Source organism: Rattus rattus, chromosome 2 (assembly GCF_011064425.1).
Source record: "Rattus rattus isolate New Zealand chromosome 2, Rrattus_CSIRO_v1, whole genome shotgun sequence".
In the NCBI taxonomy this organism is placed as follows: Eukaryota; Metazoa; Chordata; class Mammalia; order Rodentia; family Muridae; genus Rattus; species Rattus rattus.
The window spans coordinates 163,403,268-163,418,903 of record NC_046155.1 but is presented as its reverse complement, the minus strand read 5'-3'; the positions used below and the strand labels follow the sequence as shown (position 1 = coordinate 163,418,903).

General features: G+C 46.7%; 1 protein-coding gene across 1 annotated transcript in view; it reads right to left on the bottom strand.

Annotated features, from left to right (window-relative positions):
- Positions 1–15,636, bottom strand: part of Wdr88 (WD repeat domain 88) — a 39,088-nt gene that overhangs the window by 21,044 nt on the left and 2,408 nt on the right. The window contains exons 5-7 of the mRNA XM_032895164.1: positions 10,089–10,199; positions 5,740–5,828; positions 3,266–3,329 (exon numbers count right to left, since the gene is read on the bottom strand). Coding sequence (XP_032751055.1) covers positions 3,266–3,329; positions 5,740–5,828; positions 10,089–10,199 — 264 coding nt within the window. The remainder of the gene's footprint in view (positions 1–3,265; positions 3,330–5,739; positions 5,829–10,088; positions 10,200–15,636) is intronic.

Genomic DNA, 15,636 nt, shown 5'->3' with positions numbered 1-15,636 from the left:
TGGGGCCCTGGGTTAAATACCTAGAATCCAAAAAGAGAAAAGAAAAGAAAAGAAAAGAAAAGAAAAGAAAAGAAAGGAAAAGAAAAGAAAAGGAAAGAAAAGAAAAGAAGTTAGACATGGGGTTGTATGCCTGTTATCCCAGCACATGGCAGCCTGAGACAGGAGGATTCTGAGTTCGAGGCCAACCTGAATCTCAGAGATCCTGAATCTCAAGGAGAAGGAGGGAGAGAGGGAGACAAAGGAGGAGGAGGGAGAGGGTAAGTATAGCTTGTTCTTTGTCCTTTCTTGGAACACATGCTCCATGAGGGTTAACTGTCATGTTCTAAAGACACACACTCAGCTCTGTGTGACCCTGGGGACACACAAGGATATGAACAGAGGCCTCCTGCCAACAACTAGGGGAGTGACCCATCTTGGAAGGAGATCCTTCCGGCCCAGTGGGGGGCCCTAGCACAACTGTAGCTCCAGATGACATTGTCACCATGACTTAAGGAAGAAACTGGAGCCAGAACCACCCGAAAAAAATGCTGGCTGTTTAAGGCAACCAAAGTTGGGAGCCATTTGTCAAGCAGCCCTTTAGTCACTAAGCCATCCCTAACGCTGGCCACAGTCACTAGTGACTTGTGCAACAGAAATAAATAAAAGGACTTTTTAAAAAAAGAGAGAAAGAAAGGGACTTGAAATAGAAATGCTAGCCAGAGACTACAGCAGGCAAATTACAACAGGGAAAAAAAAAAAACATTTGGAAAAAGATGTTTAAAATCAGAAATAGTACATGTAAGTCTCATCTGTTCCCTACCACACTGGCTAAGTCTTTTGAGTTTATGATACCTGGCATGTGAGGATGGAAGACATTGCCTCCTGCTTGAATGCCAGGGCTGGGAGTTGGCACAGCTTTCTGAAAAGATTTAAGCTTTGTATTCCTACAATGAAATCTGGCTATATACCCTGAAGAGATATCAAAACCCAGGCAAAAGTGTGTGTGTGTGTGTGTGTGTGTGTGTGTGTGTGTGTGTGTGTGTGTGTGTGTGTGTGTGTGTATAGGTGTGTGTGTGTGTGTGTGTGTGTGTGTGTGTGTGTGTGTGTGTGTGTGTGTGTGTGTGTGTGTGTGTGTGTGTGTGTGTGTGAAGCTACTCTTCTGCAGTCAGAGGAAAACCTTGAATGTCTGTCCTTACAATCCATCATTTTTGACACAGGGTTGGTTGTTCTCTCTCTCTCTCTCTCTCTCTCTCTCTCTCTCTCTCTCTCTCTCTCTCTCTCCATATTCCAGGCTAGCTGCTCTCCGGCTTCTGGGGGATGCCCTGTCCCTGCCTCCCATCTCTCTATAGGAGTGCTGAGAGTGCAGACAGATGCTTCCCCTTTCTGACTTTTTTCTTTTTTTCGGAGCTGGGGAACGAACCCAGGGCCTTGCGGTTCCTAGGCAAGCGCTCTCCCACTGAGCTAAATCCCCAACCCCCCTTTCTGACTTTTACATGGATTCTAGGCCTCACATGCCTCTCTACACACACACAGAGAGAGAGAGAGAGAGAGAGAGAGAGAGAGACAGAGACAGAGACAGAGACAGAGACAGAGACAGAGACAGAGACAGAGAGACATAAGCAGAGAGACAGAGACAGAAGTTTAAAACAACAACATCAGTAACAAATACATGCAAATCTCCCTTAGCATCAGCTCTATGGGCCAGGCAGGTGGGAAGGCTCAGTGGGTAGAGCTTTGACAAGCTGGAAAAACCTGAATTGGATTCTCAAAACCTACATGGTGGAAGGATAGAACTGACAAGCTCTCCTCTGGTTTCCATATCCATGCCATGGCATGTCCACAGATGTACACACACAAACAACAGATACAGTAGCCCTCACTGTGGGGCCAGCGAGGCAGGGCCTCGCCTGTCGGTGCTGTGAAGTCCAGCAACACTGATTAGCAAGGATGGCAAAAGTCAGCCGTGGTTGTGCGTGCTGTAATCTCAGACTCTGGAAGGACGAGGCAGAAAGACCAAGGGTTCCAGGCTAGCCTGGGCTTCAGAGAAAGACAAAACAAAACAAACAAAACAAAACAAAACAAAACACACCTGTACTCAGAAGCAAACTACACAAGACAGACACGTCGACGAATAGATCTATGAATTATCCTTAAAATGCTTATGATGAGTGTGTTGACTTTTACGCTAAGAAGAAAAGTTGGATATTTGAGTGTTTTGTTCTCCTCTTCCTTCTTAGGATTTATTTTTGTTATGTGTATGGTGTTTTGCCCACTTGTGTGTATATGTACCCTATGCATGCAGTACCTGTACACGCCAGAAGAGGGAGTCTGATCTCCTGGAAGTGGAGCCACAGGAGCTTGTGAGGCACTATGTGGGTTCTGGGAACCAAATCTCGATCCTGTGCAAAAGCAATGAGTGAGCTAAATTGCTGAGCCATGGCTCCAGAGGGTCTCACCGTGTAGCCCAGGTTAGGCTTGAAAATGGCTTCCTCCTGTTTTAGCCTTCCCAGTACCGAGATTATAGATGTGTACGACCACTGCACCAATTTAGAAAGGGGTGTGTGTGTGTGTGTGTGTGTGTGTGTGTGTGTGTGTTGTGTTCATTTTTGTTATTTTTGTTTTATTTTAGGAGATAGGGTCTCACTGTGTAGACCAGGCTGTCTTCCAACTCACAGAGATCCACCTGCCTCTGCCTCCTGAGTGCTGGGATTAAACGTATTCACTACCACCACCCTGCTAGAAAGGTTGTTTTCAAGGAAAGAAGAGAAGAGGGAGGTGATAAAGATTGGCCAAGAGAAAGTAGCAAAGACATTAGGTGGGGGTAGCAAGGGTTGGGACAGCAGGTGCCAGAGGACCCCTGAGCAGTGCTAACACTGCCCAGGCTTGGGAAGTGCAGAAGGAAGGAATCGCAGGACTTTTGGAAAACAGAGACAAGAGACAGGGAAAGACCTATAGCTCTGGCTCTTTGGCCTCATAGCCTTCGTTCTATGGCCTCAGCCCACTTCCTGCCTCATCAAGTCTCAAGTCCAAGTGGCTCCCTGGGGAATCTGGGCTCTCAGCCTCTCCCTGTGGTTCTGAGAGCAGCCCCTGACCTACCTGGAGTGGAAGCCTCTCCTGCCCAATGCCTACCTTCCATCAGTGCAGTCTCCCTGCGGGTGAGAATATGCTCTTCCTGGAAGACCTGGGGCTTCTGTCATTGTCCCCAATCCCAGGTCCATCTCAATGCCACCAAAACCCAGTCATGGTCTTGTACTCTGACACCCTCACAGGGGCAGGGCATACGTACCAGAAGCTGACCTGTCTCAACGTCCCAAGCCCTCACCGTTTTATCATAAGATGATGCCACGATCCTGGAAAAAAAAAAAAACCACACACACATTGCATCTTAACAATAGTCACTAGAACCTGTGGTTCCTGTGAGGAGCCTTTCTCCCTTTGATAACTTAGGACCAAAACTGATCTTTCCAAAGATTCTGGGGACTTGTGTATCCCCGCTGAAAACGGTGCCCAGACTCTCCAGCACCATTATCCTTCTTACCCTTAGACACTCCAAGATAGTATTCTATATTTAAGGTTATAAAAAATATAATTTCAGGGACTAAAGAGATGGCTCCATGGTTAAGAGCACTTGCTACTCTTCCTGAGGACGGCGGTTCAGTTCCCAGCACCCACATGGAGATCACAAAATCTATAACTCCAATGTCAGGAGATCCAACACCCCCTTCTGGCCTCATAGGCAATGCACACATGTAGTTCTCTTACACACATGCAGGCAAAACACTGATACACATAAATGTAAACAAGCAAAACAAAAACTCTCTATATACATATATATGTTGTATTCGTTTTTGTTTTCTGAGACAGAGTTTCTCTGTGTAGCCCTGCCTGTCCTGGACTTGCTTTGTAGACCAGGCTGGCCTCAAACTCACAGAGATCCACCTGCCTCTGCCTCCCAAGTACTGGGATTAAAGGCATGCACCACCATCCCCAGCTAACAAGTAAAATATTTAAAAGAAAATACAAATATATGGACATACAGACATGGATGGATGGATAGATAGATAGATAGATAGATAGATAGATAGATAGATAGAAAGAAATGTTCTCTTTCCAGATCAACTTTGCAACTCATTAGGAGCACCCTGTTCCCCACTCTGCTTGTGTATTTTCAGTCTTTGTGCAGGAAAATAATTTCCTGGGCAGCTTGCTGTGTTCTGAAATGCTCTCGTACATGTAGGTGTGTGTGTGAATGTCCCGCTGTGTTTTGGGTTCAAGGTGTCACCTTCCAGGAGCTGAAGACCTAGTCTCCAGGCTGGGGGCTGGGGGCTGAGGGGGCTGAGGGGGCTGAGGGGCTGAGGGGGCTGGGGGGCTGAGGGGCTGGGGGCTGAGGGGGTTGAGGGGGGCTGAGGGGGCTGAGGGGGCTGAGGGTCTGCCTTTATTCATGCTTAATCCACTGATGGACTCACACTTCGATGGCATTGTTGATTGGTGGTGGAAACTGTGACGTGGGATGGCTTACACACAGGGAGTCACCCCTGGGGTGGTGTCTTTGAAGGGCAGATCTTGTCCCTAGAGGATTCCTGCGTGTCTGCATCCAGGCTGCCATGGATCGAGTGCCTTTCCCACCCTGCGTCCTCCTGCTGTGACATCATCCTCTGCCACAGCTCAGAAACAGTTACATGGCTTCTAGAATCGTAAGCCAGAGCAGGTCTTTCTTCCCTGAAGTTGTTCGTCTCAGGATTTGTCCCAGTGACAAAAATTCAAACCAATGTATATATTTTTGCCTGCTCATGTAGCATGTGACAAAGATTTTCCATATATGTATGTATGTATAATACATATGCACATGCATATACATCATATACATGTACACACACACACACACACACACACACGTAAGCAGCATGCCTCCATGGCCTGTGCATCAGCTCCTGCCTCCGGGATCCTGCCCTGACAGAGTTCCTGCTTTAGTGATGAACAGTGGGGTGGAAATCAAATAAACCCTTTCCTCCCCATCTTGCTTTTTGGTCGTGGCTGTTTCTTCACGGCAACGGTGAGCTGAGATCACACGAGTTCTGTGTGACCATAGAAAAGACACTTTATGAGGAAAATTCAAGCAAAGTTTCATGGCACGTTAGTCATCTCAGCCCCTGGAGGAGCTGAGGCAGGAGAATGACCGCGAGTTTGAGGCAGGCTGGGCTGCATAATGAGTTGCTGGCCTGGCTTCTCTACAGAGTGAGTCTCAGTCTCAAACAGAATCAGGGCGGTGGGGGGCGGGGCAGATAAAAGAAAATTCAGATTAGGTTCTTAACTACAGTAAGCATTCTATTTTTTTTAAGATTTATTTATTTATTATTTATATGAATACACTGTAACTGTCTGCAGACACACCAGAAGAGGGCATCAGATCCCATTACAGATGGTTGTGAGCCATCATGTGGTTGCTGGGAATTGAACTGGTGACCTCTGGAAGAGCAGTCAGTGCTCTTAACCGCTGAGCCATCTCTCCAGCCCCCAAGCATTCTCTTTTAAGCAATTTAAATGTTCAGAATGTTGTTACATTGTTAGACTCCTTGATTCTCAGAGCACATGGAAACACTGAGGCTCATACAGGGGGGATGTGATTGTATATTTTCTTAAAGAAAGAAAGGAAGAAAAAAGAAAGAAAGAAACAAACAAACAAAAGCCTGTATACAGCTCTGGAGGCCTGCCTACTGACTCTGACTTTCCCCAACCAGTATATAACAGAGCAGACGTCACCTTCTGTTGTCAGCTGTGATACTGCATTCTAAAACAGGAGCTTTGGGTCGTGGTTCAAAGTCACAAATCACAGTTCCATCTTCAGCATCCTCAAATCGATGGGAGAGAGGAGAGACAGTGGTCAAGGTTTATGTATGGAAGTCATGAGTTCTGGTCAGCAGAAGTTCCTAGCTGGCCTGTGGCAACGTTCCGGGGCTTTCCAACATCCCAAGCAGGAGGGACACTCCATCATCCACAGCATCCTCAGGAAATCCCCCTCACAGTGCCACAGGCACGGATGGGCCCTAGGCACACTGGGAGTGGACTCGAGATTGTTTTCTCATTTTTGTACTGGCCAAAGAGGTTTCGCAGAATCTATCAATATCCCTCAAGAACTTCTTTTAAATATAATTCCATGCCCTTTGGCCCTCTGACTATACTCCGAGCGGTGCCTCTGAAGGAAATAAACAGATTTGAGGTTAAAGCCTTATATATGGGCCAGTGAGATAGCTCGGTGGGTAAAGGCACTTGCCTCCAAGTGATGACCTGAGTTCAGTCCCCAGGACCTACATGGTAGGAAGGCGAGAACCTACTCCACAAAGTTGTCCTCTGACTTCCACATACACACTGTGCAGTTTTGTTTTTTACATAACTAAAGATTTATGTAAAGCAGGGGAGATGGCTGAGTGGTTAAGGGCCCTGCCTTCTCAGGGGACCCAGGTCAGTTTCCGGCACCAGCATGGCGGATAACAACCATCTCTAACTCCAATCCATGGGGATCTGACCTCCTCTTCTGGCCTCTGCAGCCACCAGACACGCACACAGTGCACACGTGAACATGTAAGCAGAACACTCATGTACTCAAGTTCCCTACAGTGACAGGGACAGTTAAGAGCATCAGATAATAAAGTGCTGGGGGCAAAGTCCAAAGGAAGCTAGGTGTTCGCCAATCTTCTCTTGAAGAGCTTGGGGCTCACCATTTACGGCAATAGCCCACAGCAAGCCACGTAAAGTGTTGTCTACCTGAAGGGCGTACCAGAGCCCAGCTTGAAGGGAAACCAGTCCCATGGACACTGACTGCCTAGCCTGCGCCTGAACTCCAGGAAGGCAGTTTGCACGGGCTGTAAAGGTGTGATTCGATGCCTTTATTACGCAGGGCGGGTTGGAGGATGGGGGTTGGTGGTGGTGGGGTGGTGGCTGGGGAATCTCTTAAGATGGTAAAGGACTATTCACCAGACTGGTTCCCAGACTAAAGCCAGTGGCCTTTATGGTAGCCCCAGGCCTGTCGTGGAAGTTATACTGCACACACCCAGCTCCCTACGCCTGTCCCCTGAAGCACATGATCACATTCAGGAAATCCCTAAAGGCCCTTTTCCAAACTCGGTGGGAGATAAGGACGGCTAGGAGTTCCCCAGATGGAATTCAGCGGCCACCCTCAGGCTAGTGTCCCGGGCTCAGGAAGAAGGATTGATGCTGACCACTGGGATCCAGTCTCTCTGGGTTGGCAGGGTGCCTCTAGAGCAGAGTTTCTCAACCTGGGAGTTGAGACCCCTGAGAGGGGGTCCTAACAACCCTTTCACAGGGGCCACACAGATAAGTACATTACAACTCCTAACGGTAGCAAAATTACAGTTATGAAGTAACGAAATAATTTTATGGCTGGGAGGTCACCACAACATGAGAAACTGTGTTAAAGGGTCGCAGCCTTAGGGAGGTTAAGAAACGCTGCTCTATCGGAAAACACTTCCTGCCTCCCTCAATCCTAACCCACCCCAACCCCCTCTGTGAGACTGTAAGCTACACTGGCCTTGAAGGCTGGGCAGAGAACGAAGCGATTGCAAATTCAATAGTGTCCCCCTGTGGCCAAAAGAGGAACAGCAGTCAAGGACGGAGACTCAGAGCAGGTTTTTGAGCTTGGTCTTGGGAAAAACTAGCACCTGTGAAGTGAGAGTTTGAAGGGTTAAATACTGTTCGGGTTTTGATTAGTTTTGTAGGAAGTTTTAAGTTTTGTTTTCTTTTCGTGTTGATTATGGAGCCTAGTAGGGTCTTCTGCCCTGAGCTAGCCCCATGGAGTACTAGCCAGACTTTTTTTTTTTTTTTTTTTTTTAAGATTTGTTTGTTGGTTTGTTTATTGTAAGTACGCTGTAGTTGTCTTCGGACACACAAGAAGAGGGCATCAGATCTCATTACAGATGGCTGTGAGCCACCATGTGGATGCTGGGATTTGAACTCAGGACCTCTGGAAGAGCAGGCAGTGCTCTTAACCACTGAGCCATCTCTTAGCCAGACTTAGTCAGTCTTAGCCAGACTTTGAAGGAGGCAGAGGGAAGCACTGATTGACTCTCAGAAAAATCAGGGGAGTGTGACAATGGGAGATTAAATTTATGATGATTATATCTTCTGTATTTCTGTGTGGTCCCAATTTATATATATATATATATATATATATATATATATATATATATCAGAAAAACAAAACAAACAAAAAACCAAGCAGACACAGCCTTTCAGCCCAGACATGTACAAGTCCCATGAATCCTTCAGACGAACAGCACACCATGACAATTACCGATCCCCTTTCTTGGGAACCCCTGGTGACTACTGAGGGGTAGAAAAGGCTTTGTGGATCCCAGTAAAAGTGAGAGTTTTCCCCGCCATGAGACAGCCCTCTGAATGCAAAGAAAGTGTCCACGGGGCAGCAGCAGAGGGAGGTGTGAGGTCCACGGGGGTTGGAGGTGGGTGAAGCAAAGCTTGGTGCAGTCCCACCACAAAGCTGCTCTATCCTTTGAGGCTGGGGAGTTCAGAGGACCTCAAGAGGGGGATAAACCACTCAGGGTCACACAGCCGTTGGGTCCTCAATACAATGTCTGAGCTGAACTGGGATAGTCCCAAACCCTTGAACCTGATCGGTCTGTGCCTTGGCACCCACAAATGACAAGATGCTCCGCTGAGGTCATTTGTAGAATCAGGGGCTCTACTCTGCCCAGTTACCCATGCTAGAACCTGAAGCCCCCTTGACAATCTTTAACTCCTTGCCGCTTCTCAACTCAAGCCAGAAGACAGCAGAAAATCCCAGAACTGAGCAGTCTCCCATGTGGCCTCAGCTCACGGACATCCTCAGTCAAGTCCTTCCGGGCCAACGGCACCTTCCATCCCTGCTCCTTCCTCTCTGTCAGCACTGCCTGGCCTGAATACTACTCTGTTCCTGGTTTTTCTGCCATTGCCTAGCCTGGCACTGATCTGTCTCAGACCTGCCTCTCTGCTCCATCTCTCTGGGACAGAACCCAGACCTGGCCCCCATTTGTTCTCTGTGAATGCCCAAGGCCTGGATATCACAGAAGTGGCAGGAATTCACAGTGTGCTTAAATCCATAAGAATGTTATATGGCATCTAAAGAAACAGGGTACTGAAGAAATAGCTCAGTGGTTAAGAGCACTGACTGCTCTCCCAGAGGACCTGAGTTCAATTCCCAGCACCCGCATTAGGCAGACCCACAGCTGTCTGGAACTCCAGTTCCAGATGACCCAGTGCACCTGTATGCACATAACACACACACACACACACACACACACACACACACACACACACACACACACACATACACACATAAAAATGAAAACAGGTTTAACAAAAACTGTACGATACAAGATCAGTAAACAAGAATTGCATTTTCCAGATACAAAGGAGACCCAGAGAAATAACAGTCTGCCCAGGGTGTGATGGCACAGGTCTGTAATCCCTGTATATGGAAGGCTGAGGCAGGAGGATTGTAAGTTCAAAGTCAACCTGGGTTACATTAGCAAAACCTTGCCTCAAAAATAAAAAATAAAAAAAGTTAAGATTGGGACTGGAGAGTCAGCTCAGCAGCTAAAAGCACTGGCTGCTCTTCCAGAGGACCTAGGTTCAATTTCCAGCAACCACAAGGTGGCTCACAACCGTCTGTAACTCCAGCTCCAGAAAGAAATCTGATGCCCTTTGTGGCCTTTATAGGAACTGCACACATGCAGTATGCAGGCAAAATACCCCTGCACAGAAACAAATATATCTGAAATAAAATTTTAACCAAAGAAAATAAGATATAGCTCAGTGATTCTCAAGACCAGGAACAACCATGACCCCTCCCCAAAGCTGGGTCTGTCAGCGTTGTGGACTTCAGCCTGAGCACCCACTGTTTTCAGAGCCACAGGCTGGCTGTCCCTAAGCTTTTTCTGAGTACTCAGCACTGGAGTAAGCTCCTTTATCTTGCACTTGCTCAGAAGGCTTGGCAAACCCCGGAAAATAAGAACTCGGTGCTGGAGAAGTCTCCAGCAGAGGAGCCTAAGTGTACACGATGTCTGGGTGCTAGGAGACCCTATCATCTGGCCACTTACCCACAGTTTCACAGTGCAGTCATAAGAACTACTGAGCAACCTTGTGTCGTCCATACAAAAGTGGCAGGAACTCACGGCTTGGTCATGCCCAGTCAGAGTTTTATACGGGATCTAAACAAAAAGATGGATTAAGCCAGTTTAACAATGTCCCTGGACACAAGGAAAACAGGCAAAACCAAGCAGTGTTTATAAACATGTGACATGAAAAAAAAATTAACAAGAACATCCCAGCACAAAAAATGATGGGTAGTTGATCATCGTAAACGTTGCAAAGAATGCTGAAAGAAATTGTAGACCTACACAAAAGGACCGGAATCCTATGATCACAGATGAGCAGACCTAATCATGTTAAAAATAAAAGAGGTCCTCCAAAAAGACCCACAAGTTCAACACTACTTCATTGGATTCTAAGATAGGAATGAAATCCTTGTAGAAAGTGACAAGCTGATCTTTTTCTTTTTCTTTTTCTTTTTTTTTTTAAAGATTTATTTATTTATTACATATAAGTACACACTGTAGCTGTCTTCAGACACACCAGAAGAGGGCATCGGATCTCTCTACAGATGGTTGTGAGCCACCATGTGGTTGCTGGGAATTGAACTCATAACCTCTGGAAGAGCAATCGGGTGCTCTTAACCGCTGAGCCATCTCTCCAGCCCAAGCTGATCTTTTTCTATGTGCTTTTATTTTTTTATTTTTTGAGACGGTTTTCTATAAAGCTCTGCCATCCTGGAATGCAACATGCAGACCAGGTCAGTCTGGAACTCACAGAAAGAACTCAGCCAGCCACTGCCTCCTGAGTGCTAGGATCAAAGGCATAAAGCACCACACCTGGCCTATTTACATGTACTTTTAATTTTTATTTATGTGCACAAGTGTGTGTGTGTGTGTGTGTGTGTGTGTGTGTGTGTGTGTGTGTGTGTGATGGGTGGGCCAGAAGACGGCATTGGATACCCTGAATATAGAGTTACAAGCGGTTGTGGGCCATACAATATGAGTGCTGGGAAATGAATTCAGGTCCTCCCGAAAGAATAGTGCATGCTCCTAACCACTGAGCAGTCCCTGGAGTCGAGCTGACAAGCTTCTCTTAAAGCTTTTGTGAAAATCCAGGAAGACAATTCACCAATCTGTGGGTGGACGAGATGGCTCAATGAGTGAAGGTGTTTGCTGCCAAGCCTGATGATGTGAGTTCAATCCCCAGGACCCACACTGTGGGGGGAGACCCCCAACTTAACAAACTGTCCTCTAACTTCCAGACTTCCCCCAACCCACAGCAAATGCCAGTGGTATCTGCCTGGAATCAACCCCTGCACTGAGGAAGCAGGCAGTGAACCCCTGAGGCTGGCTGGCCACCCAGCCCAGCCTGACTGGTAAGCTAGTCCCCCAGGTCCCAGGGAGACATCTTGTCTCAAAACTTAACAAATAAAAACACCCAGGTAGGCTGGACTGTTTAATCCCAGCACTCAGCTCTTGGGAAGCAGAGGCAAGCAGATCTCTGTGAGTTCGAGGCCAGCCTGGTCTACAGAGTGAGTTCCAGGACAGCCAGGGCTGCACAGAGAAACCTTGTATTATAAACAAACAAAAACAAACAAACAAGAAACACCCAAGTAGGGGCCAAGGCCAGAGTTGAACCCAGTGTGAATCTGACATCCTAAACCCAATCACTAGGACCCACAAGGTGGAAAGAGAACCCGCTCCCCAAAAGTCTCCTCTTATTCATGTGTGTACACCCCTTCTCCACACACTAATAATAAGCAAAAACAAAAAAAAATCCAAGGTAGACGGGATTTGAGGAATGACACTTAATGTTGATCTGTGGCACACACACATGCACACTCACACATGCACACACACACACACACACACATACACACACATGTCCATTCCAGCGCACTCACGCATACACATATACACAGGAATGCTAGCACACACGACATGTACACACAAAGAGGAAAGAATAAGCTCTTAAGCCCATTTTCTGGGGAAACTACTTACACTAGCTGCAAGAAAACACACAAACTTCCTACCACATATAGAAACGAAGTCGAAATGAGTCAAAAGCTTTAATACTGAGTACTGAAACTCTAAGGCTCAGAGGAAAGCAGAGGTGTAAATATCCCCACTCTTGCCTTGGTGGCTTCTTAGATCTGACACCAAAAGACAGCAGCAAGAATGGACAAACCGATGTCACAATTAAAATCCTATGTGCCTGTGTTCTCAGCAAGGGGGGGACCAACAGTAAGAAGACGGCGAGTCTTGAAACCTTGCTCCGAAAAGTAAAGTTAGAAAAGTCGTCATGGGGAAGGACATGGGCGGACGACAGCCAGGGCGAGACAGAGATGGCAGTTCACTTTCGGGAGCTGCTTTGTCAGGGAGGCTATTTCTACTTGGAGGGAAAAAAAAAATCTATGTGATCACCGGTGATCAAAAGAGATGAGGCCAGGGTTGGGGATTTAGCTCAGTGGTAGAGCGCTTGCCTAGCAAGCGCAAGGCCCTGGATTCGGTCCCCAGCTCCGAAAAAAAAGAAAAAAGAAAAAGAGAGAGAGAGAGAGAGAGAGAGAGAGAGAAAGAGAGAGAAGAGAGAGAGAGAGAGATGAGGGAGTATAGCGCCCTCTGCATTTCAAACAAGCTCCCTGGTGTGGTGAAAACAGTGCCAGGACCCCATTTCCGCCCCCGTTGTAAAGACAGAGCTTAGAAACACTTCCCAAGGAAGCCTCTAAATCTATGAACGCTCTCCATCCCAGAAGGATGGACAGAAGGGTACATCCTTCACAGATGAGTCAAGGCTGCTTCGACTGTTCCCTTCCTGAAAGATAGACTCCGTGTTTGGAGAGTCAGAGGAACCAAGACACCAGTGTTGTGGATTTGGTTTAACGCTGGCGTTATGAGTTCCCAAAATTGCAGGAGAATTCTGCATGTGAAACGCTGAGGGTCCCTACCCCCAGCTGGTTCTGATTGGCAAATAAAGTTGCCGACAGCCAATGGCTGGGCAGGGAGACAGAGGCGGGACTTTAGGATTGGAGGACAAGGGGGCCAAGGCGCAGAACTGCTGTGCAGGGGTAGCAGAAGGGCCAGGCTTGAGAGCTACGGAAGGGAACGTCAATCACGGAAGGGCCAGGGAAGAGAGGCCCGGGGTTGGGGGTGGGGGCATTGGGTCTAGGGTAGCAAAGATGGAATATAGATTTTAATAAGTAATAATTCAGGAGTATTAAAGAGGAAGAGTTAACAATGTGGAAGTTTGGGAGTGGCCCAGTCATTAAGCTGATAAAGGCATATTAAATATAAGGATGTGTGCGTGCGTGCGTGCGTGCGTGTGTGTTGAAGCAGCTAGCAAGGAGCTCACACAGCCATTGCTTGGGAAGTAAAGCGGATTAGCTAACTACAGTGACACACCGGTGTTTGCCTTTTTTGCTTCATATAGTTCTATGAGCAGAAACAACCTTCCCTGTCAACTGAGGCAAATTTAAATGCATAAGCCTGTGGCTTTATGGGACAGATCCTTCCTTCACCCACCATTACCCTACAGCAGAGAATGCAGGTTGCCTTCCCCAAATTTTTATTCCCATTTTTTTCTTCTGTGTGATGGAATCCCTAATTCCTAACTAGACTTTGGGGTGAGGGTGGGGAGGATGAAAAGAAAAGGCAAACAGAAATAAACTATGTCCTAAAAAATTAAAATAAAATAAAGTTCCCATCCACCTTTAAAGATTTACTTTCTATTCTTTAAGGGGGTATGCGCATAGGAATACAGGTGTCTCCTGGAACTGGGTTCACAGGCAGTGGGAGCCACCTAAGATTTGAACTTTGGTCCTCAAACTGAATGGCACAAGCTCTTAAATGCTAAGCCAACTCTCCAGACCCAAGAAGCACCCCATTAATTGCAGCACTCAGGAGGCAGAAGCAGATGGATCTCCGCGAGTTCAAGACCAGCCTAGTTCTTACACGAGTCCCACATCATTCAAGGATACATAATGAGACCCTATGTCAAAAAATTAATTTAATTTAATTCAGTTTCATTTAAAAACATCATGCTGCAGAGGCTATCATCAAGGAGTTACATATCTGGCCAGGTATGGTGGCAACACTTGGGAGGCAGAGGCAGGCCTGTGAGTTTGAGGGCAACTTGGTCTACAGAACAAGTTCCAGGACAGCCAGGGCTACCCTGTCTCAAAAATATAAAAAATAAAAAATTACATATTTGTTGTGTGGCATGTACTTAGAATGCATGGTGAAATTCACACTTTATTTCATTGTATTGTTTCCTTCTTTGTGTGCACAGTGAAGTAGTACACGTACATATTCACACATGTGGAAGGCGTGCTGCGTGTGTATGGGGAGACTCTAAGAACCTGTCTCCACCTTATTCTTTGAGGGAAAGTCTCTCAGAGGTTCTTGATCAAACACAGAGCAGAGAGACAGAGGATCCGGGTATCCCGTTTACTCCTGAGACTGAGACCTCAGCATTCACATGAGTTCGGATGGGAAGGTAAAAATGTGTAGCCGCTTCAGAAAAATAGTTTAGCATTTCTCTACGAAGTTAACCGTGGGGACTGGAGAGACATCTCAACAGTCAAGAGCCCTTCTTACGAGCCGCGGCAGGACAATGGAGGCTGACATTAAGATTCCACGCTGGGCTGGAGAGGTGGCTCAGCCGTTAAAGGCTAGGCTCACAACCAAAAATATAAGATTCCACGCTGTATCTTTACAGGTTGTTACAAATGTTCTTAAGGGATGGATGGTACTGGGCTTTGTATGTGTGGGTGGGCAATTATATCTTACCAATTGGGTCAAAAAAAAAAAAAAAAAAAAAGAGCCCTTCTTACACTGGGTGGAGTGGCACACACCGTTAGTCCCGGCACTAGGGAAGGAGGAGCAGGCAGTTCTCTGTGAGTTTGAGGCTAGCCTGGTCTACGAAGTGAGTTTCAGGATGACCAGGGCTACATAGTGAAACTGTCTTGAAAAAGAAACTAAGGAGTGCTTCTTGTGGGGGCTGGAGAGATGGCTCAGTGGTTAAGAGCACTGACTGCTCTTCCAGAGGTCCTGAGCTCAATTCCCGGAAGCCACATGGTGGCTCGCAACCATCTGTAATGGGATCCGATGCTCTCTTCTGTGTGTCTGAAGACAGCTACAGTATACTCATATACATAAAGTAAATACATAATTCTTAAAAAAAAAAAAAAGATTACAGATAGATGCTCAGTGTGTATGAACCCTGAAAGCATCGTGTTAAGGGAAAGAAGTTTTCTCCCTCCTTCGCATACATAGCACAGTGCTTCACTTGATTCAATTACTCTCTAGACTGACAAATCAGAAAGTAGGAATGGTGGCTGCCTAGGGTTAGAGGTTGGGTTATAAGAAAACAAGAAATGACTGATAACTGCTAACCTTTTCTGGTGGGTCGGAGGTATGACTGAAATGTTTGAGAGTTGTGATGGCTGGACAATATGAAAATGTTTTTATTTAATTAAAAAAAAAGACATTTTTCGAGGCTGGAGAGATGACTCAGCGGTTAAGAGCACTGACTGCTCTTCCAGAGGTCCTGACTTCA